At 48.6% G+C, this 25833-nt stretch overlaps 2 protein-coding genes across 2 annotated transcripts in view; one reads left to right on the top strand and one right to left on the bottom strand.

The window, feature by feature from the left end:
• The window catches only part of LOC309450358 (olfactory receptor 14A16-like), a gene marked incomplete at its 3' end in the record, with an annotated part of 259029 nt that overhangs the window by 119286 nt on the left and 113910 nt on the right, over positions 1–25833 (top strand). The window lies entirely within an intron of this gene.
• Positions 12238–13194, bottom strand: LOC309450364 (olfactory receptor 14J1-like; the record flags this gene model as incomplete). Its single annotated transcript, XM_082073183.1, has 1 exon — positions 12238–13194. The coding sequence occupies one exon, from the start codon at positions 13192–13194 to the stop codon at positions 12238–12240; it is 957 nt and encodes a 318-aa protein (XP_081929309.1).

Raw genomic sequence — 25833 nt, 5'->3', positions numbered from 1 at the left:
CACCAGTACAGGTTAGGGGCAGACGATTTAGATGAGGGGATTGAGACCATCATCAGCAAATTTGCTGATGACACCAAGTTGGGAGGGAGTGTCGACCTGCTGGAAGGCAGGAGGGCTCTGCAGAGGGATCTGGATAGACTGGAAAAATGGGCTGATTCCAATGGCATGAAGTTCAATAAGGCCAAGTGCCAGGTGCTGCACTTTGGTCACAACAACCCCCTGCAGCGCTCCAGGCTGGCACAGAGTGGCTGGAGAGCAGTCAGGCAGAAAGGGACCTGGGGGTACTAATTGACAGGAAGCTCAACATAAGCCATCAGTGTGCCCAGGTGGCCAAGAAGGCCAATAGTATCCTGTCCTGTATCAAAAATAGCGTGGTCAGCAGGACAAGGGCAGTGATCCTTCCCTGTGCTCTGCATTGGGGAGGCCACACCTGGAGTATTGTGTTCAGTTCTGGGCCCCTTACGTCAGGAAAGAGATTGAAGTGCTGGAGCGGGTCCAGAGAAGAGCAACAAGACTGGGGAAGGGACTTGAACACAAGAGCTATGGGGAGAGGCTGAGGGAGCTGGGCTTGTTTAGTCTGGAGAAGAGGAGGCTTAGAGGTGAGCTCAGCACTCTCTAGAACTACCTGAAGGGCAGTTCTAGCCAGGTGGGGATTGGGCTCTTCTCCCAGGCATCAGCAATAGGACAAGGAAGCATGGGCTTAAACTCTGCCAGGGGAAATTTAGGCTGGATATTAGAGAGAAATTCTTTACAGAGAGAGTGGTCAGGATTGGAATGGCTGCCCAGGGAGGTGCTGGACTCGCCGTCCTGGAGGTTTTTAAACTCAGATTGGACATGGCACTTAGTGCCATGATCTAATAAATGGACTAGAGTTGGACCAAGAGTAGGACTCGATAATATCTGAGGTCTTTTCCAACCCAGTCCATTCTGTGATTCAGGAAAGAAATTACTGGAGAAAGTGCAGCGGCGGGCTACAAAGATGCTGAGGGGTCTGGAGCATCTTTCTGATGAGGAGAGCCTGAGAGAGGGGGTTTGTTCAGCTGGAGAAGTTGAGAGGGGATCTTATCAATGTTTTTAAATATCTCAAGGGTGGGTGTCAAGAGGATGGACCAGACTCCTTTCAGTGGTGCCCAATGATAGGATGAGGGGCAACGGGCACAGGCTGAAGAACAGGAGGTTGCATCTGTATATGAGCATAAACTTCCTTACTTGGAGGGTGACAGAGCCCTGAAACAGGCTGCCCAGAGCAGGTGTGGAGTCTCCTTCTCTGGAGACATTCAAACCCACCTGGACATGATCCTGTGCGACCTGCTCTGGGTGAACCTGCTTTAGCAGGTGGGTTGGACTGGATGATCTCCAGAGGTCTCTTCAACCCAAACCAGCCTGTGATTCTGTGGGGCACACAGCAGTGGTCTTGCATGGCCAGGCCTGCTGGGAGAGACATGAGAGACCAGGAGAGCAGGGTCTGGCCTGTGCCCATGTTCCTGGACATGCTGTGGCAGCTGTCCCAAGGCATTCGTCACAGATCAGCCCATTGCAACCACCATTTTGATTATTGTCCTCTCACCACACCTGAGAGAGGCTGTTTGTCCCTCCGTGGAAGGACTCTGAATGACTAATCAGAAGCCTGAGTGTGCACAGAGGGCAGATGGGAGCACGCACACAGTGTTTGTGGGGGGAAATGAGCCCAAATGAGCACAAATGCCTCAGCTATCGCTGTGGAGGACATGGAGGCCTGTGGGACGGGTCAAGGTCACTTCATGTTGAGAGTAACTTCCCCAAGAAACCCCCTGAATGCAGCACTGGGATGTGCTTCCTTGAACCGAGGTCAGTGTGACCTCCCTGGAGACCTGATCAGCTCCAGTACCCAGACCCAGCTGCTGCCCGGCTTTGGGAATGATGACGGCACTATCTCTGCTGGCAGCACTGTCACTACTATTTCCTGCAGCTCTTGCCTGTACTGAGTGCTGAGCTGTTGTGTTGTTGGTTTCTTTGTTTTCTGGTGGCCACATCCTGCAACCAGGGTTGTCCCTAAGCCACCCGCTTCATTCTGCAAGAGTCACAGGCTGGACAGTCTGTCTCCAGAAGGCAGCTGCACCTTGGCTATGGGGATTTCTATCCCCTACAGTCATCGCTTCATCCTTGCCACAGATATAGTTTTCTGTTTGTATTATACAGCCATTTGTCCCCTTCCTGTTCACATGGGCATCCCATGAATGCATCACTGCTCTACCCCAGTGTAGACAGGCACAAGGCCTTCTCCTCATGGACCTCTTGCCTCACCAATGCCACTGGTTTCTACAGCAGCCTCATCCTGGAAATTGGGATGCCCAGAACAGCCCTCCCAAGACAGTTTGACAAACCCTTTTTTCTACACCTTCCCCACATCCCTGCTCAATCCCCTCATGTACAGTTCAAGGACCAGAAAGGTTGGGGGCAAGTGGGGCATTGAGAAAAATGGTCAGGAAAGCTTTGAGGTGCACAGAAAGCCCATCAACATGTTGGCAAGCTGCTCTCTCTGAACAAGCCCAGAAGACCAGCACAGCATTTGCTGTGTCCCAGAAACTCGCCTGGAAGGTTGGGATATGGAGAAAAGGTTTGGTCTGGGAAGGGACAGACAGGGGCTGGTGGAACTGGCTGGTGTGACCGTGAGACGTCTCTCCAACCCCTCAGAAAAGTCCTGGCTCTCAGGGAGGCTGCATGGGCCTCTGAGAAAGAAAATAGCAAAACTGGCTTATCATGGAATCATAGAGTAATTCTGGTGGGAAGAGACCCTTAAGATCATCGAGTCCAACCATAACCTAAATCTGGCACTAAAACACGTCCCTAAGAGCCGCATCTATCTGTGTTTTAAACACCTTCAGTGATGGTGACTCCACAACCTCACTGGGCAGTCTGCTCCATTGCTTCAAAACCCTTTCCCCAAATAATTTTTTCCTCATATCCAATCTAAACCTCCCCGTGTGCAACTTGAGGCCATTTCCTCTTGTCCTATCACTTGCTACTTGGGAGAAGAGACCAACCCCCTCCATGATAAAACCTCCTTTCAGGTAGTTGTAGACAGCGACAAGGTCTCCCCTCAGTCTCCTGTTCTCAAGGCTGAACAGCCCCAGCTCCCTCAACCGCTCCTCGTCAGACTGGTGCTCCAGACCCTTCACCAGCCTTGTCACCTTCCTCTGAACTCTCTCCAGCACCTCAATGTCTTCCTTGCCATGAGGGGCCTAAAACTGCCCCCAGGATTCAAGGTGCAGCCTCACCAGTGCCCAGTACAAAGGGGTGATCACTTCTCTAGTCCTGCTAAAGCTCTGATTGAATCAAGGCTTGAACACCTTGGTGTGACCCAGTTGGTGACAGGTTGGACTGCAGACTCCTGAGGAGGGGGCACAGACAGGACAGCACCTTGATTGACATCCAGGTCAATCAACAACTATTCTCTACCATTAGCGTCATGCTAAGTATAAAGCTGGAGATGCCTTTTCCAGCCCGTTAGTTTTGGTTTTCCGGCTGCTTTCCTTATCTCTGTTTGGAAGTTCCACTCTATTGAGAGTTCAGTGTTAGTTCAGTTTTATGATGTTTTGCTGTTTTTCAGTTGGCCCTTGGGCCTCTCTGCCTTTTGCACTTGTACTTTCTCTTGCTGGGATCAGCTGTTCAGGACCAGGGTGCTCTCTTCTTTTGGGCTGCCTGTTCAGCACAACTGGAGTTATGTGGGGGATTGCACTGAGTATCATATATTTTACTTTACGTGTATTTTAGTATAAGTATATTATTAGTAGTAGTGTATCATTTTTATTGTCTTATTAATTTTTTGTCTAAACCCTCAAGTTTCTCCCTTCCCTTTCAGTTCTCTCCCTTATCCCACTTGGGGACTGGGATCAGGATGTGAGCAGCTCTCATGGCCTTGGTTGGTGGGTGTGGTAAAACCATGACAAGAAAGGGCAGTAGTAGCTTCAGAAAACTTGAAAATGACTTTCCAAGATGACGCCTTTTATTTTATTTTATTTTACTATTTTTGGTAGAGGGAACAGCAAGAGAAAGGAAAATCATCAGAAACTGCAGCTCTGGATGTGCAGAGTAGAGCTCAGGATAAAGAAATGTCATTCTGAGTGCAGTGCTGTGGTCATTCAGAGGGACTCTGGATCAGCCATGGCTTTGTGTTTCCAGGAACAGCTGGTGAGGATGGAGAGACAGCAGCACAGGTGGGGACACACTGGGCTGAGAACAAGGTGGGGAAGCGCATGGGGTGTCTGCAGCCTGTGGGGAAACAGCCACAGGCCTGGGACAGTGCAGGATGGACCATGGTAGACATGGCCAAGAGTGAGGCCGGATGTCCCTGAAAGAGCCAAGGTCTTTGTTCCCTTGGCTATGGCTGATGCTTCTTACAACAAGGCCTAAGAAAAGACGCATTGTCGTCATGGCCATGGGGCTTCTTTGCCTCCTTGCACCCCCTCAGGGAGACAGGGAGGTATGACACCGTTGTCCTGCACTGGGCATCACACTCCCCACAGCCCCAGGAAGAGCCCTGAGCCACACGTGAGGGACAGGATCTCCCTTCCCAGGGGCAGGGGCTCAAGGCTTGGCCATTGTCCTTCATCAGACAAACCAAGGGCTTTCTCAACATCAGAGCTGCTGCACTTTGCCTTTGCCTGATGCAATCGCTGCCTCCAATTATCTGCTCTAACGAGTCCCTGGGGAGGCTTTGTCAGTAACAGCCCTCAGTGGGGCCCATTAATGCTTCAAGGTACTTTGGAGTTTGCTTCTGGCTTGGACTCTTGAGCAGATTCTTCAGTCTGTCCTTGGTATCTGAGGTTCATGGACTCAGCACCAGATACGCCATGGGGCTCATTAAAACACAGAAAACCCTAACGCGCGATGTTTATTTCCGTAATTATCTTTAAACCTTCCAGACTTGTAGAACTAACTGGAGAGGTTTCAATGGGACACTTGCTGATGAAGATTTCAAAGAAGATTTCATAAAGGAGGGTTTTCTCTTTCCAGGTTGTTTTCTGTCATTTTTCAGTGTATAGAAGAAGTGACAGCAGCATTCTACACCGGACACTGATCCAGAGGGTCTCCTGAAGACATCTGGACAGGCAGGAGAACAGTCCCGTGAGGCTGGACACTGTATGGACAACCTGGCTCCTCACCCCCGCCCCCAGTCTGCCGGTTCCCTCATTGGCCACCAGAGATTGCATCACTTTTCCTACATCAGACTTCTCCACTGAGCTCTGCAGGAGATGCTGCAGCTCCTGTGCACCAGCTCCACCTGCTCTCCTGTGCAAACACTGCACAGTTCAATAAACAGCAAAACACTTTCCTCAGCTGTGTGTGTAAGCTGGATCTGATGAGGTCCAGCATCCACAAGGGACATCCACACAAGAACTGGTTTAGACAGAGAGACAGGAGAGGATAGAAATAAACACAATGAATGTGTTGACTGCCATGTTAATTAGAGCTCTGAAGAATGGGGCAAGTTTGTGACTCCCTGAAGCTCAAATCAGAAACCAGACAGTTGAGAGGAACTGAATGACCAAAGAGCAAGTGGAGGAGAAACCTGAGAGCACTGGGAAGGGCAAACGTCCAGACAGTGCTGGAAAGTTGTCCTTGGACAGGGACATTTAATCAGGAGAGGTGGGAACTCCTGAATGATGAGGGAGATGAAATCATAGAGTGTTTGTAATAGAAGTACAAGGGAAGACCAGTATTTCTTCTCCTATCCTTTGTACACTTCCAGATAAACCTCAGTCATCAGCTGTCTCACCATAAACAGCCAGTGCCATTTTAGGGGCCCAGTGTACCTGAGGTGTTGGCCTGGGATTGGCATCTATCACACAGGACCTGGGGAGACCAGAGCACCTTGCAGTGCAGGTGGAGCCTGGGCAGGGGTTCCCGGGGCATCTACACTGGCACCAGGTGTTTGTGTCCCTGGAGCTGAAGACATTTGTGTCCTAAATCCATCCCCAGTTCTGGAGAACTCTTTCCTTTCCAAAGAAAAGAGAATCCCCTACAAAGACTTTTAACTAACTAACTAACTAACTAACTAACTAACTAACTAACTAACTAACTAACTAACTACATAAATAAATAAGTAAATACATAAATAAATAAGTAAATACAAGAAAGACAGAAAGAAAGACAGAAAGAAAGACAGAAAGAAAGACAGAAAGAAAGACAGAAAGACAGAAAGACAGAAAGAAAGAAAGAAAGAAAGAAAGAAAGAAAGAAAGAAAGAAAGAAAGAAAGAAAGAAAGAAAGAAAGAAAGAAAGGAAAGAGAACGTTGACACCTTCCTTTGCTTTGGATCTTTGTCTTCACTTCTTCTTTTAATATTCATTGACATCATCTGACATCTGCTGGGCCTGCAGGCATGAAGCCAAGATCATGTTGTGTCTTGCACAGCGCCCCATGCCCTCTGAACCTTCCCTGCCCAGGACTCCTCACACGTTGCCCAGAGCGAGTCACACTGAGGTGTTGGCTGGTTCACGGGCTGAGATGTTGGTTTTGATGGTCACCTACAGCACAGGTGGATCCTGCCCCATCATCGCCTGCTCTGCTCCAGTCTGAAACAGAGCCCAACATCACAATGGGATCATGACAGAACTGAGGATGAAGGGACCTCAGGAGTCTGCAGTCCAGCCTGTCACCAACTGGGTCACACCAAGGTGTTCAAGCCTTGGTTCAATCAGAGCTTTAGCAGGACTAGAGGAGTGATCATCCCTTTGTACTGGGCACTGGTGAGGCTGCACCTTGAATCCTGGGGGCAGTTTTAGACCCCTCATGGCAAGGAAGACATTGAGGTGCTGGAGAGAGACCAGAGGAGGGTGACAAGGCTGGTGAAGGGTCTGGAGCACCAGTCTGACGAGGAGCGGTTGAGGGAGCTGGGGCTGTTCAGCCTTGAGAACAGGAGGCTGAGGAGAGACCTTATTACTCTCTACAGCTGCCTGAAAGGAGGTTTTATCATGGAGGGTGTTGGTCTCTTCTCTCAAGTAGCAAGTGATAGGACAAGAGGAAATGGCCTCAAGTTGCACATGGGGAGGTTTAGATGGATATGAGGAAAAAATTATTTGGGGAAAGGGTTTTGAAGCAATGGAGCAGACTGCCCAGTGAGGTTGTGGAGTCACCATCACTGAAGGTGTTTAAAACACAGATAGATGGGGCTCTTAGGGACATGGTTTAGTGCCAGAATTAAGTTATGGTTGGAATCGATGATCTTAAGGGTCTCTTCCAATCACAATTATTCTATGATTCCATGATAAGTCATTTTTGCTATTTTCTTTCTCAGAGGCCCATGCAGCCTCCCTGAGAGCCAGGACTTTTCTGAGGTGTTTGGGAGACGTCTCACGGTCACACCAGCCAGTTCCACCAGCCCCTGTCTGTCCCTTCCCAGACCAAACCTTTTCTCCATATCCCAACCTTCCAGGCGAGTTTCTGGGACACAGCAAATGCTGTGCTGGTCTTCTGGGCTTGTTCAGAGAGAGCAGCTTGACAACCTGTCGATGGGCTCTCTGTGCACCTCAAAGCTTTCCTGACCATTGTTCTCAAAGCTCCACTTGCGCCCAAACTTTCTGGTCCTTGAGCTGTACATGAGGGGATTGAGCAGGGATGTGGGGATGGTGGAGAATAAAGACTTTGCCAAACTGTCTTGGGAGGGCTGTTCTGGGCATCCCACAGTCCAGGATGAGGCTGCTGTAGAAACCAGTGGCACAGGTGAGGTGGGAGGGCCGGGAGGAGAAGGCCTTGTGCCTGTCTACACTGGGGTAGAGCAGTGATGCATTCATGGGATGCCCATGTGAACAGGAAGGGGACAAATGGCTCCAGGGGACAAAATGCCTTCCAGCCAGTTCTTTACCCATTGCAGATACACCATCCAGGCCATGAGCTGCAGCTTCTCCAGGAGATGCTGTGGGACACGGTGTCACAGGCTTTACTGCAGTCTAAGGACACAACACCCACAGCCTGTGTGGTGGATTCACTCCCCACGACAGACTTTCCCTCATCTGCTCAGCCGGTCACCTTGTCACAGAAGGAGATCAGGCTGGTCAAGCAGGACCTGCCTTTCATCCAGCCATGCTGATTGGGCCCGATTGCTCGTCTGGTGTGTGTGACCTCACAGTCCTTTCCCAGCCATGTTCCTGCTGTTGGCCAATCCACTGCAGAGGCAGAAGTGACCTCACAGTGCCCTCCACAGCCATTGGTTCCTACTGGACTATGAGTTCCTGAGACACAAGTGACCACACGACATCGTACCCACCATCACCCTCCTTGTGGTCCAGTGTGTGAGCAGATCAAACTGAGCTGCTTTCATCACATTTATCTAACAGATTCCTATCAATTGTTTGAGTGGAGAAACGTTCCTCAGGGGAGCTGCTGTATTTACTCTGGGGCATTTTACATCTCTGCTTCTGCCTCTGCTTTTTTCTTCATCTTCCTCTGTCTATTCTGATGTGAAAGAGCTCTCCAAGGAAAAGATTCATGGAGTCCTACAATAACGCAGGCTGGAAGAGACCCCTGAACACCATCTCTGTCCCACTGACCTTTATGGCACCCCAAGGAACAGATGATGGCATTTGTGCTCCCTTGGGCTCATCTCACCACATGCACACAATGGACACGCACATGATGTGTATGTTTACATCTCATCTATAAAATGAAAACAGGGGCTTTTGACCTAGTGTTTCATAGAATCATGGAATGTCCGGAGTTGGAAGGACTCACAAGGATCATGGAGTCCAACTGCTGTCCCTGCACAGGACACCCCACAGGTCACCCCGTGTGTCTGAGGACATTGTCCAGTCTCTTGTTGAACACTGTCAGGTTGGGGCTGTGACACCTCCCTGGGGAGCCTGTTCAGTGTCCAGCACCTCTGGGGGAAGAACCTTTTCCTCATGTGCAACAGACCCTCCCCTGGCACATATTTCTTCCATTCCCTTGGGTTCTGTCATTGGTCACCAGTGAGAAGAGATCAGTACCTTCCCTTCCTTCTACCCTTGTGAGGAAGCTGTAGTCACCATGAGGTCTCCTTTGAGTCTTCTCTTCAGTTCTGATGCTCAGAAACCCCTTGGTTTGTTTTCTGAAGCAGAAAGGAGGAGCCATGAGCTCCAGGCAATGGGAAGGGGGATCCTGTCCCTCATACACGGCTCAGGGCTCTTCCTGGGACCGTGGGATGTGGGTGTGCAAGGCCCAGGGAAGGACAACACTGGGACAACAACCTCCAGCTTCCCCATGGGGCTGCAAGGAGGCAGCGAGGCCCCAGTGCCATGAGGACAACATGTCTTCCCCCTTCCCCCTACACGGTCCTACCCCTGCCCCTCTTTCCCTGCAGGCTGCAGACACCCATCTCGCTTCCCCACCTGCTCTCACCAGCATTTCTGCACCTTCACTGCTGTGTCTGCACCCTCACTGGCTGCTCTTTGGAACACCAACCATGGGCTGATCCAGCTCCCTCTGGGTCACCTCTTGCCCCACAGCACTGCCCTTCCAGCGACATTTCTTCCTCCTGATATCCAGTCCTCACCTTCCAAGCTGTACTTTCTGACATTTTTTTGTCTTTCCTGGCTCTCCTCACTACCAAGGGAAGCTCAGCCACCTCAGAAACTGCTCTTCATGCAGAGAATCCCATCATCGGGCTTCTTGTGCTTTTTTACCTTACCAGAGAGAAGTCACCTCCCCATGATCTTCTAAATCCCAGGACTGCCACTGGCCTTTCAGCTTCTCTGACAGACACGGCCATGTCCCTGCTGCTGTCCCGTCATGTTCTCAGGTGGGATGGACATGACAACCCATCTCCAAGGGCTACTCCTGGGTAGGGCCTGTGGGTACCTTGGCAGAGGTTCTTTCCCAGCCATGTCCCTGCTGCTGGGCTGTCACCTCCAGACACAGAACTGACCCCACTGTCCCCTGGATTCTGACTGGATTATGAGTGTCTGAGACACAACTGACCTCCTGATACCACACACACCCATCCCCCTCCTTAGCACCCAGGACCTCACCAGACTGAAGCATGTTCTACACACTCCTACACCTGCCCCTCTTTCCCACAGGCTGTAGACACCCATCTCGCTTCCTCACCTTGTTCAAATTTGTCAAATATATTTTCTACTAACACTGTGAGTGAAAAGCGCTCCTCACTGGAACTCCTGTACTTCCGTTAACACCTTCCATATCTCTTCTTCTGCCTTATCTTTTTTTTTTTTTTTTCCTATTCTTCCACCTATTCTCTCTTCAGAAACCTATCCAAGGCAAAAATTCTGTCAAATCACAGAATAACTCAGGTTTGCAGAGAGCCCTTGTCTCACTCATCTTGTCTCACTCACCTGCTCAGGGCAGGGTCAAGCAGGTGAGGTTGCTCAAGGCCTCCACCCAGGTTTGTATCATCCTCGGGGCACTTAAAGTGCTGTCTCTTATATCTTGGAAAGGGAGAATAAAGACGTTCAACAGTGTTGTCCAAGTGCTGGTCACTGAGGGATGACACCAGTAACTGGCTGCACACAGGACTATGTACCACTGATGACATTTGTGCCGGATGGTTCAGCCAACTTCCCACCCAGCACCCGCTTCTTGAGCCCCATCAGCACCACTCAGGCCAGAAGGAGGCCATGTCTGAGCCTTGCAAATGCCCTGTACACAACATGCCTTTCTTTCCCCTGTCCATTTGGGTTCAGCAATACCTTCCTTGTCCTTCAAATTCTTGGAAATGGCTGCAGGAGGACGTGTCCCATCCCCTTCCCAGGGAGGGAGGAAGGGTGGTCAGCCTGTAGTTATCCCAGTTCCTATTCCTGCTCTTCTTGAAGATGGGTTTGAGGTCTGGGTTTTCTAAGGCCCCCAGAACTTCTCTGGTTTCTATGGCACTTTTGAGATCACAATCTGGAATCACAAGAAAGGGTGACAGAGCAGACTGGAGCACTTGAAATGATCCTGTCCAAGGCAGCTGAGATGAATCTCACTGATCCAGTGGGGTTAGTTCCTGGAGTCACACACAGAAATGTCAGGTTCTGTCAGGCATCCATATCTGAGTTGGTCTCAGGACTCCTTGTTCACCCAGGGATGCTCAGAGACAGAGTCTGTCCCTTTCACTCACAGAGGCAGGAGTCACAGTGTCCCTCTGGCCTCCTGTTGCCACTCACAAAGGACGGGAGACACCTCAGCCCTGTGGTGTGTCACCTGCTCTGCACTCATCTGACATGTCCCACGTCACGAGGAATGGACACAGGGAGCTCAGTTCAAGGAAGCACAACCCAATGCAGCATTCAGGTGATTTCCCACAGGTTGTTCCTCCCAATATGAAGTGACCTGAAGACCTCGTCTGTCTCACAGGCATTCATGGAATGGAAAGGAATAGCTGATGGTGTTTGTGCTCAATCAGGTTCATGTCACCTCACGTACATGATGTGCGTGCTCACATCTCATCTGTACAAGGCAAACATGGACTGCTGAACTACTCATTGAGTGTCCATCCATGGAGAGAAAACAGCCCCTGCGGGTGAGAAGCCAGTGCTGGAAATGATGGTTGTGAGGGATCAGTCCATGGTGATTGACCTGAGGCTCCTTCCATGGGGTGTCCAGTGCACAGGGGCACAGCCCAGCCCCTGCTCTGCTGGTCCTGCAGGTCTCTGGCAGGAGCCTGGCTGTGAGAGGACACTGCTGTGTGCCAGCCCTGCACACACACACTGCTCAGCTGTACTCTGGTGTTTGAATCTGTGGGTCACTTTCTTGAAAATGTTATTGAGAAAAACTTTGTAAGAAGATCTAAACCTTCAGGTCCTGCCCATAGGAGATCACCTTTCTATCTGGAAAGGCTGTTGTGAGTCCAGCTCTGTCACAGCAGTGCCCATTGCCTGTCCCTGCCTGCACTCACAGGAGTGACACACAGCAGGACGGTGACCAAGCTGCCAGAGCACTCAGGCCTTGCACCAACACAAGGGATGAGAAGGAGAGTGTGGAGTGGAACCAGAACAGCTCTGGAAGATCAAGCGCTGCTGCTCCCTGGCAGAGCTGCCATGATGGACACTTTTCCCTTCCACCCATCGCGGGAACCATCCCTGCAGCTCTTAAAAGGCCTTGCAGGAAGGATACAGTGAAAAACGAGTCACTAAAGAGCCCTTTATTTTGTTTAAAGACAAGGAGAGCACAGCTCCTCATTAAAAAAAACAGTGGCTATAAAAAACATTATCACAATAAAAACCCTACTAACAACAACAGACAATCCAGATGACAGGCTGGGTCTGTAGTTACATTGAAACAACTATGCAGAAGCAGATGAGCAGCTTATTGTTTCAGAAAACCATCCAGTCATCAGTTTCCACGGGGCATCCTTGAGCTGCTGGTTCCTCATGCTGTAGATGAGGGGGTTCACTGCTGGAGGAACCACTGAGTAAAGAACAGACACCACCAGGTCCAGCCATGGGGAGGAGATGGAGGGGGGCTTCAGGTAGGCAAACATGACAGTGCTGAGGAACAGGGAGACCACGGCCAGGTGAAGGAGGCAGGTGGAAAAGGCTTTGTGCCGTCCCTGCTCAGAGGGGATCCTCAGCACGGCCCTCAAGATCTGCACATAGGACACCACAATGAACACAAAACACATAAAAGCTAAACAGGCACTGACTGCAAGAAGCCCAAGTTCGCTGAGGTAGGAGTGTGAGCAGGAGAGCTTGAGGATCTGGGGGATTTCACAGAAGAACTGGCCCAGGGCATTGCCCTTGCACAGGGGCAGTGAAAATGTATTGGCCGTGTGCAGCAGAGCATTGAGAAACCCAGTGGCCCAGGCAGCTGCTGCCATGTGGACACAAGCTCTGCTGCCCAGGAGGGTCCCGTAGTGCAGGGGTTTGCAGATGGCAACGTAGCGGTCGTACGACATGATGGTGAGGAGAGAATATTCTGTTGAAATGAAAAAGGAAAACAGATAGACTTGGGCAGCACAGCCCATATAACAAATGGTCCTGGTATCCATGAAAGAATTGGCCATGGATCTGGGGACAGTGGTGGAGATGCAGCCCAGGTCGAGGAGGGCGAGGTTGAGCAGGAAGAAGTACATGGGGGTGTGCAGGTGCTGGTCCCAGGCTATGGTGGTGATGATGAGGCCGTTGCCCAGGAGGGCAGCCAGGTAGATGCCCAGGAAGAGCCAGAAGTGCAAGAGCTGCAGCTCCCGTGTGTCTGTGAACGGCAGGAGGAGGAACTGGGTGATGGAGCTGCTGTTGGACATTGGCTGCCTGTGGGCATGAGGACCTGTGCAAGGAGGAAAAGACAGTGACAAGTTAGAGGAGAGTTCTCTGAGGAAAATAAACATGCTGTTTCTCATGGAAAACCCCCTCCCTGACGGAGGGATGTTTCTGCGCATTCTCTCTTTCTACCAGCCGAGAAAAACTGCTTATCACAGTTTAAAATGCAGCTTGGGCATCTTGTTTCCATGAACACACCTCTGGGGAAAGACCCCTTGAGTTGATGTCAGAACAAGAAGCGACCGACACTCACACCCCAACCCCAGAGAGCAAGAGCACCAGGGACAGGTGGAGAAACAGGGAAGGACACTGCAGTGCTACCAGAAAATAAAGCAAGGACAGAAAGGCAGACGGGCATGCTGTGGAACCTTCTCCTGACCCGGCTGTGCTGCTGCCACTCACATAATGACACTGGAGAGCAAGTACTTTTAGCACCTTTTTTGTGTACCCCGTTGCAGGAACCCTTCACCTGGAGGTCCAGCTGCTGAGGTGGAGACTCGTGACCTGGACCCCATGGCTTTGGGGCAGAGGGTCTGCTGGGGAGGAGAGGAGACAAGGGTTGCACTGGGAAATGTGTCTGCAATCGGGAGCATCTGAGAGAATTCCCTAAATCCTGTCCCAGCATTTCTGGTAGCAGTTAACTCTCCCTGCCCATGTCTGTGCTGCCTGCAGCTGTGTCTCTGTCCCTGGTCTGCTCCCTGTCAGTGTCACTGACCCCATCCCACCCGCTGTGTGCTCCGCTCTGTGCTGCTCACACCTCCTGGCACTGCCCTTTTAAGTACAGAAAGGCCGCAATAAGGTGTCCCTGCAGCCTTCTCTTCTCCAGGCTTAACATCCACAACTCTCCCAGCCTGTCCCCCCAGCTGAGCGGTTCCATCCCTCTGACCATCTTGGTGACCCTGCTCTGGACCCTCTCCAACAGGTCCATGTCTTTCCTGACCTGAGGGCTCCAGAGCTGGACGCAGGACTCCAAGTGGGGTCTCACCAGAGTGGAGCAGAGGGGCAGAATCCCCTCCCTTGACCTGCCTGTCATGCTCCTTTGGATGCAGCCCAAGATATGTTTGGCCTTCTGGGCTGCAAGCACACATTGCCGGCTCCAGTCCAGTCTATCACCCACCAGTATCCCCAAGTCTTTCTCGTCAAGGCTGCTCTCAATCCCTTCGTCCCCCAGGCTGTACTGATACCTGGGGTTGCCCCAACCCAGGTGTAGGACCTTGAGTTTGGCCTTGTTGAAACTCAGGAGATTCATACGGGTCCACATCTCGAGCTGGATGGCCTTCTGTCCCTCAGGTGTGTCAACAACACCACTCAGTTTGGCATCATCTGCAAACTTGCTGAGGGTGCACGTGATCCCACTATGTCATTGATGAAGATATTAAACAGTACTGATCCCAGTATGGACCCCTGAGGGACACCACTTGTCACCAGTGGCCATCCAGACATTGTGCCATTGACCACCACTCTCTGGGTGCGACCATTGAGCCAGTTCCTCACCCACTGAACAGTCCAGCCATCAAATCCATACGTCTCCAAATTAAAGAGAAGGATGTTGTGAGAGACGATGTCAAAGGCTTTACAGAAGTCCAGATAGATGACATCCATGGCCCTTCCTTTGTCCACTGATGTAGTTACTCCATTGTAGAAGGCCACTGGGTTGGTCAGGCAGGACTTGCCCTTGTTTGAAGCCGTGCTGGCTGTCTCAAATCACCTCCTGTCCCCCTTGTGCCTCAGCACAGCTTCTAGGAGGATCTGAGCCATGATCTTCCAGGCACAGGTAAGAGGCTGACAGGTCAGTAGTTTTAGGGTCCCCCTCTCTACAGCAGAAACACTGACACACAGAGCAGCCTGGAACATGGAGACTGGACATGAGAAGGAAGAAATGTCACTCAAAGGGCAGTGCTGTGGTACGAGAAATCATCCAGAAGGAGCAGGAGATCAGTCCATGTACTTGTGTTTCCAGGAACAGCACAAGAGTGGAGACACATCAGTCAATGTATGGAAATACCAGGGTGAGAGCAAGGGGAGGAAGTGAGACGGGTGTCTACAGCCTGCAGGGAAACAGCAGCAGCTGAGGGACAGTGTGGGACAACCTGTGGTGGAGATGGCAAAGGGCACTGGCAAGGCTGGATGTCACCAGGAGAACCCAAGTCTTTGTCCCCTTGGCTATGGCCATGGCCTCTGCCACCAAGGCCTGTGAGGAGACGTGTTGTCCTCAGGCACTGGGGCACCTCATGGCCTCCTGCACACCCCCAGTAAGCTGGGAACTGTCACCCCATTGTCCTTCACTCACACCACACAGCCCACATCCCCTGCCCCAGGAAGAGCCCTGAGCAATGTGTGAGGGACAGGATCTGCCTTCCCAGGGGCTGGGGGTCAGGCCTTGGCCTCTCTGCTTCATCCAACTAACCCAGGGTTTGCTCAGCACCTCAGCTGCCTGCACGTTTCCCTTTGTTTATCTGCCATCATGGCCTCCAATTCTCTGCTGTAGCGAGTCCCTGGGGAGGCTCTGCTGGTACTTGCCCTCAGTGGAACTCATTAATACTTCAAGGAACTTAGTACTTTTTTCTTCTGGCTTTGACTTCTGGAAAGGTTTGTGCAGTCTCCTCTCAGCACCTGAGCAATGTTCAAGGACTCAGCACCAAATGCACCATGGGGCTCATTACACTCAAGAAAGCTCTAACAAACCATGTGTCTTCTTGTAATGTCCTTCCAATCTTGTATAGTTAATTAGAGAGTTTTCTTTGTGTAATTATGGAGAAAGATTTCAAAAAGTTTCTGATAAAAAAGTCTTTCTATTGTAAAGGGTGTATTTTAATCCTTTTCAGTTTGGAGAAGAGGTGATTGCAGCATTGTCTGATGTTGATCCAGGGTCTCTCCTAAGGAGGTCTGGACTGGCTGGAGAAGCTGTCCCTTGAGGTCTCACACCGTGCGGACAACCTTGCTCCTCACCTCCCAACCCCATCGTTTCTCTCATTGGCCCCTGGGCCTTGCATCCCTTTTCCTCACCCCAGACTTCACTGCATCTGCAGCTGGATGTGCCAGCTCCTTTGCACCAGCTCCCACCTGCTCTCTTTGGAGACCTGGCTGCATGCAACAAAGAGGGACTTTGCTTTACCTTTGAACTAACAAAATAACACTGGTGAGATTCACGATTAAAAGAAAACACACCCCTCAACTGAATGCCAAGGACAAGCTGCCACCACTGAGGTTCACCTTCTCCAAGGCAGAACCATGCAAGAAATGTTTTAGACAGAAAGGAAATCATAAAATAAACACAAGAAAGGAGTTGGCTAAAGACAGAATAGACAGACTACTGAAAGACAAGGTTGCTTTTAACTCCTTGAAGCTGAAAGCAGCAACTGGATTGTTGACAAGTGTCTGAGTGATCAAAGAGTAAGAGGAAGGGAAACCCAGAGAGCAATCGCAAGTGTTGTGTGCAGATCAGCTGCTGGAAATGGGGCTGCAGACATGGTCAGTTTAGTCAGGGCAGGAGGAAACACCTGGAGGATGAGGGAGATGAGATGCACAGATAACAGAGAGAGTGCTGAGAAGGCAAATCTAGTGCAGGATCAGAAGTTCTCCTCTTGCTCTTAATGCACATCCTGAAAAGTCTCATTTTGATCTCATGAGAAAACACTGATATTTAGAGTATTCAAAACAAAGAATAGAGAAATAAAACACCAATAACATTTGATTCTTAAAGTTCCAAAAATACACTATCTTCACTTTAAATCTTTCATTTGGTTTCCTTTTCCCTCCATTTAAAAAAAACAAATGTTCTCAAGATTTCTATCCTAGCAAAGCCTACAGCATTAAGAAAGATAATTGATCTGTTAATTGAACCGTTCGCTTTTTAGAATGCCATGTTGACAGTGATCTCATCAGATCTGTGTTTCCTGTCTATGTGATCATAAGGAAAAAAAATATTTACGTGTTGGTAAGTATATAGTAAAGTATATAATTGCATCCAGGTAGTCAGCAAAATACATTTCCTACCAGCACTCTGAATGGAAGAATCTTTCTTCAGAGAAATTGCTGTTTCCCAATCATCTGTGACTTGAGACAGGAATCTGCAGGAGAACAAGCAGCAGTGGATGGGGATCAAGTCAGAGTCACTGGAACTAACACAATCCTCTCCAGTCTATGGGACAGCAGGGGCAGCATCCCAGGAGCTGGGACAGCAGGACCATGTCACAGTGAGGCCACTCTCCACCATCTGTGAAAGCTCATGGAGACTGGGGGGACTCCCTGACCGCTGGCAGCTCTCACACAGTGTGTGCACTGTTCAAAATGGCCAGTGGGTGAGCAGGGGAACTAAGGGCTGTGCCCCAGAGCATGTCCACTGGGACCCCATTTCTGGGTGTCTGGAAGAGAAGGTGACGGGGTTTGCCCAGGGCAGGTTGTGCCTGTCCATCCTCTTTGCTTTCTGTGAGGAAAGGACAGGGTTGTGGACGTGGGGAGAACAGTGATGGTCTGTTACCTGAAAGTTGTCAAGACATGCAGTGTCACCCTCTAGTATTCTTGTGCCCAAGGCAGTAAATTCTGGTCTGTGTCAGTGTAAGTAGATGGGTAAAAAGCCATCTGGATGTTTGGGCTTGGAAAGGTGCTGTAGAAAGGGAGAAACTTTCCAGTCCTGAGGACAGTCCAGCACTGGAAGCTGTTTCCCAGGAGTGCACACTCACTCTGTCCCAGAAAGTGACCAAGATGTGTTTGGGTAAAGTCCTGAGCAATCTGGTCTGACCCTGCTGTGAGCAGGAGGTTGGTCAAGACATCTCCCGAGGTCCCATCCAGCCTGAATGATGCTGTCCTTTCATCCTGTTCATGTTTTCAATTCAGACAAAGCTCTCAGGTTCTCTCTGAGCACAGGAATAATTAACATGAGGTGCAGGGCTGCTTTACAAGTACCTCTAAACAGCTATGACAGCAACTTTGGCATCCCTTTTGCCCCAATCCAGGGTCTTCTTTTTTGGTATGCTAATACCCTTCCAGAAAGAGCTGCTCATCTTGTTAACCCTTTCAGAGCAGGTTGTTCAACAAGTGTGACTATCCACGTACAGAGTTTGCACATCAGTCAGGCATCAAAGCCACCATTACAGAAATTGAGATGAGGCTCTTGACCAGCTCCTTGAAGCCAGGAATCACCGTGACATGTCTGCTGAGATGCTATTGAACACCTAAACTTGCAGAGCAGAGCATGTGAGTCCTGGTTGGGTATCCTGGCTTGTCTCCTGACCCATGTGGTGCTTCAGGCTGTGAAGAGAATCAAAACCAGCCATTGGACTGGGGTCGTTCCATTTTACACGTGTCACACAGGGCAGATGAGGGAGCTCAGAACTCCAGACTCTGCTGCACGGTTGGGGCTGCAGAGACTGGAAATGCAGGTGACAGTGTGTGTCAGTGCACACACATAAAGATTCTGGCTTCCTTTGGGCCTTTGCACTGACCTGGGATCTGTTCCTTGGCATCTTTGTCTCAAAAAGAAACTGTTCTCCTGTGCCAACAAGACCTCACAACAGGAAAAAAAAAATAAAAATAAAAATAAAAGGAGAAAAGTTCTTTCAGAAGGATGATCTTGGGGTAATTCTGTCCAGTAGGTGTACTCTTGAAATGATTAAAAAAAAATAAAAAATAGCATTGTTCTAAGAACTTATTTCAAGAAACAAGTGCTGTTGTGTAGTAGGTGTTTTGAAAAGCAAGAATGACTGTTAGGAATGAAATTAAAGAGCTTTAGTTTATCATCATCATCAGTAAGAATAAAGAGTTCCCTGTTACTGTTACTACTGACAGCACCACTGTTCACAAACATCCTTCAGAGCATCTGCATTTCTCCTGGGCTCCAAAGCTCATCCTGCTCAGAGTTTGACAGGATTGCTGCAAACCCCTGTGACCCAAATCTCTACAAATGTCTCTCTTCAAGAGTCTTTTACCCCAGGAAGGGGAAAACTCCCAATGCAGGCACCAACCCAGTCCACCACTAAACCATATCCCAAAGCGCAACATCTCCATGTCTTTTAAACCCCTCCAGCAATGGAAGCTCCAATCCTGAGCTGGCAGGACACCATTGGCTGCAGTTGGACATAAGATACTGGTCATGGCTGTGAGTTGAGCCCTCGCTGCAGAATGTCTCACACCCTCACTGAGGAGGGCAGGGGGCTGGGAGATGGGAGCACGTTTCAGTTTCCAGATCCCAGCACAGAGCCCAAACCATCCTGCCCTTGGACTCTGGATCCCGTTTCCTGAGATGCAAAGCTGGTGGGGCTTCTGTGGATAATCATGTTAAAAGGCATCAATAATCTTTCAAGTATTTGTGTAATATGTCTAGGAATGTCAGTCGTATATGCTTGTATTTACATACCTGTAAAATGGTACACTGCAATGTGGTAGCCCCTCTGGCAATGACAATTAAATAGGCATTTGCACTATAATGCTCCATACCCCATCCACAAGCACACATCTAAGTGGTTCAGATGACGGGTGGTCTGGCAAACGTCACCCTTTGTGTCCCCAGGTGATGGACACTGCTCATGTGCCTCTGCAGAGAGTGGCAGGAGCTGGATCCCCTTCTCGGGACAGACTCCTTCCAGGAGAGACACAGACACAGGGGGACTCATCAGGGCTTTACGGTATTTCACTCGGCATCAGTTTTGACATATTGGGTGCTGTCCTGTGACTGCCCTTTCTGCACAAATGATCATACAAACACAACCATTTAGTGAGACATGGTCATAAAGGGCTGTTATGGACAAGAAAGCTCACCGTGAACTCTGGAGAGAGCGAGGAAGTTCATAATAAGCACCAGGAAGAACCAAGAAGCTCGAGGCCTCTTCTGAAGAGCAGGAGGCCTGAGCAGCCGTGATTGGCCATTGTAGGTGTGGGAGAGGGTCAGGGCATGTCAGGGAGAAGCAATGAGATGGTGATGGCTTCAGTGAACCCTTCCAGCCAAGTCTGAGCCCAGAAATGAAAAGCAATTGATGTCTGCAGGTGGAGGAGGAACAGGAGGAAGATTTTCCTGGGAATATGGAAGGAAGAAAGGCCTCTCTGGGCTGATCATGTATGGCAGTGCCATTTGCATGCTGTGGGCATGGCTGTGCCTGGGAGATGGGGAACGGCTGCTGCTGGGGTGGCTGTGCTCAGTCATGGCCCATGAGCTGACCCTGCTCTGCTCCTCTCTTACACTGCCCACACTTGGATGGTCCTCAGGAATCATCCATGAGCCTGGTGGATGCATGAACCTCCTGCAGTCATGGTTGTGGATCCAAATAGAGGATTCCAGCAAGTCTGGGACTGGGACACTGAGGTGACTGGTGACCATTTCCAGGTGAATGAAAGAAGCTGGATGAGTTGTGAGGAACTCACAGGCATTTCCAGCTCCACAGAAATCCAGAGCCTTGCAGTTAAAGCAACAGCACTTGACATAAACACCACCCCCAAAACACAAAACACTCACACTGACCACAGGAAAAGCCTTGAAAAATATTTGAGAAAAATTTACCAGGTCCCAGGGGTCAGGGCTCAGCCATTCTGGTGATGAACAAGCATCAAGGGCTCACATGGCATCAGAGCCACCTCCACATGGCCCTCACCACCTGGAACCAGCGTCTCCAAGTCTTTCCTTCACCAGCCTCCAGGGACAGGGACCTGCACTGGTTGTTTCCTTCACAGCTGTGTCAGTGATGGCCCTTCATGGGGTCAGAAACTTGGGGTTTGCTTCTGCCTTTCACTTCATTAGAGGATTGTTCATTCTCTCAGTATCTGCAGTTCAGGATCACTAACATCTAAAATGCCCTTCCATGCCAAGGCTCTGTGTAGCATTTTCCTAAAGCTTTCGAGTCTGGTCCCCGGAGCCCTTGCTGGTGAAGATGGAGGCAAAGAGGCCATGAAGAACCTCAGTCCTGTCTGATTCTACTCTTCTGAAGTTCAGCAGCAGTCCCACATTCACCCTGTGTATTCTTTTACTGTAAGGAAACTGTGCCAGCTCATCTTGCTGCCCTTACACTCCCCTGCAAGTATCAAGCCCAGGGGAGATTTGCATCATCTCTACACCCATGGCCAAGTTTCTAAATTCCTCCTTTGCAGCTTCCCCTGATTCCACCTTCTGTGTGCTGCCGTTGTGCCCTGGAGCTCCAACAGTTCAGAGGAGCAGCCTCACTAGACAAACACTTTTTTCTGATGGTACTTGGAGAGATCATTCTTGTGCTTGGAGCCGGCTGTCCTGTAAGGTTTCTCAGATTTCCTGAGCTCCTTCACCCTTCAGACCTAATTCCATGTCACAACCTTTATTGGCTGCCTGTGCAGGGGTCTTGATAGATAAAGGTCTGTTGCTGAATTAGTCAGGCTCAAAGGAATCTCAAGGCCGCTTTGAGAAGCTGAATCTGCTGTGAGAAAGAGGGGCGTTCCACAATCACCGGGGTCCTGGCGTGGCGTGAATCATCGGACATATCATCAGTGAGACTCCAGAGCACGGACAGCCCACGATACTCATTTAGCGAATCCATGCTTGGAGCGTGGACGCGTGATTAGAATATAGTTACGTATATAAGGAGACTTGTTTCTGTAATAAATGGTTTAGCGTGATTCACATTGAATTGACTGGTTTTGCTAAGTCCTTCTCTTGCTCTAACAAATGCTGACCCTGACGTGATACTCTGAACGGTGTACCACTGAAGTTGGGGAAAAGCCTAGAGCAGGCCCAGCCGGAGGCGGATCAGCTGGACTGAAAACTGGGCAGAGGGTAAGGACGCTCCGCGTTAATTGAAGAAGTCACCGTAAAAGGGTGAGCGGCTGGGAGCGGGAGGAGGGGAGAGTGAAGTTATGGGGCAAAATAAATCCTCTGAGGAAGAAGCCATAGTTAAACTCCTCCTGCATATTCTCTCTATGAGAGGACTTAAATAAGAAGAAAGTAACATATGTAGACTATTAATTCGGTACAGAATTAATGGCTACCCGGGAGAAAACGGAAGGCTTTTAAACGTTAACTTTGGGATGATAAAGGGCAGATATTATGGAATTATGTCAGCAATGGAGATGATAAAGAAACTAAATCATTAGTGACTACATAGAAGCTTAAAATTTCCACCTTAAAAGACTTTAAGGCCAAGCGGGCTACCGTTGCCAGATTTTTTCCAGCGTTGCAGCCTGATAACAAACCTAAAAATGACTGTGAAGTTTACCCGGATCGTGTCTTTTGACCCACTCCATCCCCTGTTGTGCCGTCCCCCCGATGATACAGCAGTCTGGGGCGGGGGGAGGAAAAATGCCGAGCAGGTGGCCTCCTGTACCGTCATCTAACCCTGCTGAGAACAGCAAGTCCAGAGGATTGGAGTCAGACAACTTGCTCAAAGAACCTGTGATAGATGAGAATGCTAAAGTCGTAAACAAGTGTATTATCAGTCCTTTTACCAATTTTACCAATCTGCTTTTACTGTTTTTCAACCCTCTAACTCCTACGAAAGAGCAGAAGGAGTCGCCGGATGAGAACTGGGCAAAAGAACTCTGTGAAAGGTAACAGCTATAGATCATTTAGGACAGAACTATGCGGATTCGTTGAAAGGGGCAGGTATCCCACAACTCCTGGAAGAGACACTAATTGACACGCCACAACTACAGGCACGATTAGTTTCTGAAATCCTGAGGTAGTCAACAGATCTTGCATATCAAGCTATGAGAGAGGTGTCTGAAACCAACAAAACAGCCAAATAATTTGCAACTGTTAATCAGTGTCCCAATGAGAATTACATGCAATTTATTGACTATCTTCAAGAGGCCATCAGTAAGCAGGTTGAAAACTTAGAAGCTAAGGAAGCACGGGTGTTGAGATTAGCAGTAGAGAATGCTAATGTTTGCTATCAACATGTTATTTGCAAGTTTTACAGTACGTATTATGTGCTCCTGTGTATTGCCTCTCTGAAAATCAAGCAGCTTGTCAGGAATGTGAGTTAATTGTTTTCAAGCAGACCTGTGCGTTCCCCCCCTCCCTTCCCTCCTTCCCTGTTCTCAAGGTTTTTACTTGCAAGATGGGGTCAGGAATAATTGTTTTCAGTTGTGTTCCTAAAAAATCAGTATTGGGAGGTGTTTTAAAACTTGGGAAAGCACTCGGAATTATAAGGAAGGAAGATCTTGTTAAATATTGAAATCAGTGTTGGCTGCTGAGTGTCAAGAGAATAGAATCTTGTTGCAATTAATGTTGTTTTTGAGGCCAGCAGAGCAGGACAAAATGAATCCCTACAAGAGATCATTAAATCATTTCAGACAGCTGAGAGAGAGTTACCTGATAACACACAGGTCACAGCAAACTTGTTAGAGTCTGCAAGATGCTTTCCTTATTAACCTGTTTTCTTTGTGGGTATCTGTTTAAGTATGTTGCAATTTTGGTAGGTCTGTGCTATATGGTACGATAAGTTCACAGTCTGTTAAATCATGAGAATCCGTTGACTCAAAATGTGCATTTTGTGATAATTCAGAAGATCATGAGTAATTTAGTTCTTTACTGCGTGAATGTGATCGTAAAATTTTGCGTGTGGTAGCTGTTATTTTTCTCTCCAGCATGCTACCTTTATTCCAGCATTCAGACTTGCGCAACTCTGTGACAGACTGTCTCTCATGTCGGTGCACTAAATTTGATTTTTCCGTATGCACATCATGTAAAGAATCCTGGTTTTGGAATAACAGCTGTAGCGCACCAGATGAGACACTAAAAGAAACCAAACCAAAACAAAACAAGGCCTTGCCCAGTTCAGCCCGCTGCGATGGCGGGGGGGTGCGTGCTGATGGGCTCCGGCGCGCACTGACCTGTTTTGTCAGGGAGACCCAGAGGCACTGCTACCTGGCCGGGCAGTGAGCGGTCCAAAGGTGCAATGCAAAAATTGAGATATTGTCTTAAATTAGTGTGACTGTGATCCATCTGCATATTTGAACTGGGTATTTGGTTTTCACATCTGAGCTCAGTATTTTGGTTTGCATATTCATATTTGGTACCAAAAGAATCTTGTTTGGGGAGATGATTACAAAATGGGAACCAGTTCCACTGCTAAAATTCCACCTTGCTCCCCATTAGGATGCATCCTTACACATTAGAGTAATTGCTTATATTGTTAGAAAAGCATTTAAATTGTTAAAATGCTATGATAGATGTGAATTTAGAAGAGGTTGTATTTAAAAGTTGCTAGAATATTAACTGATTTAGATTTAGGAAAATAGAATAATGGATTGATGTTTATTATACTGGTTTATACTGTTTTTTGACATCTCTAAATTGTAAAAGGTAAATGGAGCTAAGGAATGTAACTATTGCTGAGCTACTTGAAACTGCATATAAAGTGTATTATGGCTGGAATGAAATGGGAAAACAAAAGACCAAAACATCCCAGGCCTGTGTGCAGCTCATTGTAACTGAGAAGTTTCCCAGAGCCTCCCACTTCGTACCAGCCATGATGCCAGCTGCGTGACCTTGGTTATCTCTAAACTGCAGCACGAAGAGTAAGAAAAACAAAAACGGAAAAACCTGGCTGCCTGCTTTTAAAGCAGTGAAAGGGGGGTTTTCTCTCCCCCCCACAGCAGCGATGTAATACTGAACGGAGCAGTCCGAGGGTGAAGTTTAAAGGCATCCTTAGCAGACCCATAGTTCTAATGAAACTGGAAAATTAAACCAAAAACTTGTTGATAGACTTATTCTGTGGTAATTAGTTGTAAGAGACTTCTTAGTAAATTCACCATGCTAGCTTTTGAGGTCATGGGAGAGAACGAAAGAAAGGCCATTTTTTGAGACCAATGGAATGCCAAATTTGGAACAAAGTTTTAATACATAAATTCTTATAGTTTCCAGAAAGTCCTATAGCTCTCTTAGGTTAAGTTTTGTTAAGTAAATTGTAAGCTCCAATAACGTTTTCTGAGAATTCTGTTTAGTTGCATGGCCTACAAGAAGCTGCTGGGATGGTGCAGATCTGCTTGCTGCAAGTGAGAAATCTCCAAGGAAATTTCAAATGCTGTATTTCCACTAGCATTAACAGCCAATGTTTCGATAAAGCAAATTCTACACTGATAGATCTGAAACAGGACTTCGATCCGGTAAGGGAAAACAATATCCAATAACTATGACAGCCAAAATGGAGTTAGAAACTTTGAGGAATTAATTTATGACAACCTTACAGGCTGGCTGCATTTGATCGGACTTGCAGATTTGTCTATAGCTACAACATAGAAACAACCTGTGGCTATTGTGGGACAGTATGAAGAGATTGCTAGCAGACTGATATACCGACTGTTATATACCAATTGTCACTCTGATCAAGAAAATGCAGGAAATTAATTTCAGTCTTAATAGGCCATGATCCTTTTGTCATATATGTACCATTTGTGAAATGCAATTCTGATTTTCTTAGTTAGTAATCTATGTCTTTATAAATTGCACTAGCTGGTTTTCTTAACAGCACAGCTTTTGGCATGCCTAAATGTAAATTGCTGCAGAACCTGCAAGTCCTTAACATCAAGTCATAGGCCATACTTGTATTTGGTCTGATCTTACATACTTGCAAAGTTTTTGTTGATGGTTCTGGGAAGTCTCATAAAGCTGTAGTGGTTTGGTGTGAAGATAACAATTGGCATCATTCTGTAAAAATTACTGAAGG

This window comes from Streptopelia decaocto (genome assembly GCF_964273445.1).
Source record: "Streptopelia decaocto genome assembly, chromosome: 26".
In the NCBI taxonomy this organism is placed as follows: domain Eukaryota; kingdom Metazoa; phylum Chordata; class Aves; order Columbiformes; family Columbidae; genus Streptopelia; species Streptopelia decaocto.
This window is presented reverse-complemented; position numbering and strand designations above follow the sequence as displayed.